Source organism: Nicotiana tabacum, chromosome 20 (genome assembly GCF_000715075.1).
Source record: "Nicotiana tabacum cultivar K326 chromosome 20, ASM71507v2, whole genome shotgun sequence".
Lineage (NCBI taxonomy): Eukaryota > Viridiplantae > Streptophyta > Magnoliopsida > Solanales > Solanaceae > Nicotiana > Nicotiana tabacum.
Window position 1 is genome coordinate 111,994,217 of NC_134099.1, and position 1,279 is coordinate 111,995,495.

At 39.9% G+C, this 1,279-nt stretch overlaps 1 protein-coding gene across 1 annotated transcript; it reads right to left on the minus strand.

The window, feature by feature from the left end:
* Nucleotides 1–274: 274 nt before the first annotated feature.
* On the minus strand, nucleotides 275–1,066 carry LOC142174873 (ADP-ribosylation factor-like protein 8a). Its single transcript, XM_075241262.1, has one exon. It carries the CDS (start codon nucleotides 957–959, stop codon nucleotides 405–407), a length of 555 nt encoding a protein of 184 aa, XP_075097363.1. The 5' UTR covers nucleotides 960–1,066; the 3' UTR covers nucleotides 275–404.
* Between the last annotated feature and the right edge of the window lie 213 nt (nucleotides 1,067–1,279).

Genomic DNA, 1,279 nt, shown 5'->3' on the forward strand with positions numbered 1-1,279 from the left:
GAGTTCAGAGATGGAGGTGTAGTCATTTGAGGGGGTCGCTGGTTTCAGGGGTGGTCTGTCCGGCGATGGTGAGCTGCTGGCTAGAGACGTTGGATTTTGGCTTTGTTTCAAAGAAGAGGAGGAAGATTAGGGGTGTTCATGGAGTTCTGCGGCTGTCCCTTATTTTGTGAAGAAGATCATGAGCTGTTCTTTTTTGTTTTGTGTCTAGGTTTTTAGGTCCTCCCAATCAGAGAAAACGGTTGTCCTTTTTTTTTTTTTTTTTTTTGTTGTCCTTTTTTTTTTCTTTCAATCGAGAGATAATTTAATTTACAATACAATAGCAGTCTGGAGAAACCAGCAGAAGGAATCAACAGCCTCACAAATTTAACATACGAAATCAGTAGCAGAACAAAGGGTGTCATCTTTTAACTCTTTGATTTTGAGTGCTTAACAAGCCAATCGATGACTGAGTCAATATTGGTGGAATTTTTGCATGATATCATATAACAGCATACCTCTCTGTCAGTTATAGATTTCAATCCCATTTCATCAGTCAAAGCCTGCTTGGACAGGGCTCCAGGCTTGTCAATCTTGTTTCCCAATACCAGCAATGGAATACCACTCAATGATGGCTTGTTCAACAGGTCATGGAGTTCACTTTTGGAAATGCTAAGGTTATCATGATCAGCAGCATCAACAACATAAACTATAGCTGAAACTGCACGACAGTATCTTTCCCACATACTACGGAATCTGGGTTGACCTCCGAGGTCCCACAATTTTATAGTGACATTACCTTTAGTCACTTTCCGCATGTTAAATCCCACAGTTGGTATCATATCTTCACTATATCCACCAGTAGCTATAACATTTACAAGTGAAGTTTTCCCTGCATTTTGCAGCCCTATCAAAGAAAGCTCCATTTCCTGTTTAAAGAAGAGGCTTCGAAGCCAATTGAGAAAAGCTTCCCACAGACCCATGGATTACGCGAAACGAGAGAGAGAGATAATATACAAATATAATCCCACTATAAACACCGATCTCTCACTCTCTCCCTCTGTGTATGTTTTGAATTGAGACTTTACCCTTCTCCCTCTGTTTATGTTGTCCTTGTCTGAGGGTCTAGGTAAGTTTTTGTAGGGGTTTTTTAGGTTAAGGGGTATGAGCCTAGGAATTATGGGCTCGGGAATTATGGGTTAGGTCCAAAAATTAGGTTTAAAAATGGATTGTTTGAGCCCAAATTTTATTCTTTCTCCGTGAACAAGACTAAAAATACAACCTCATTTACCAATTAATCCTA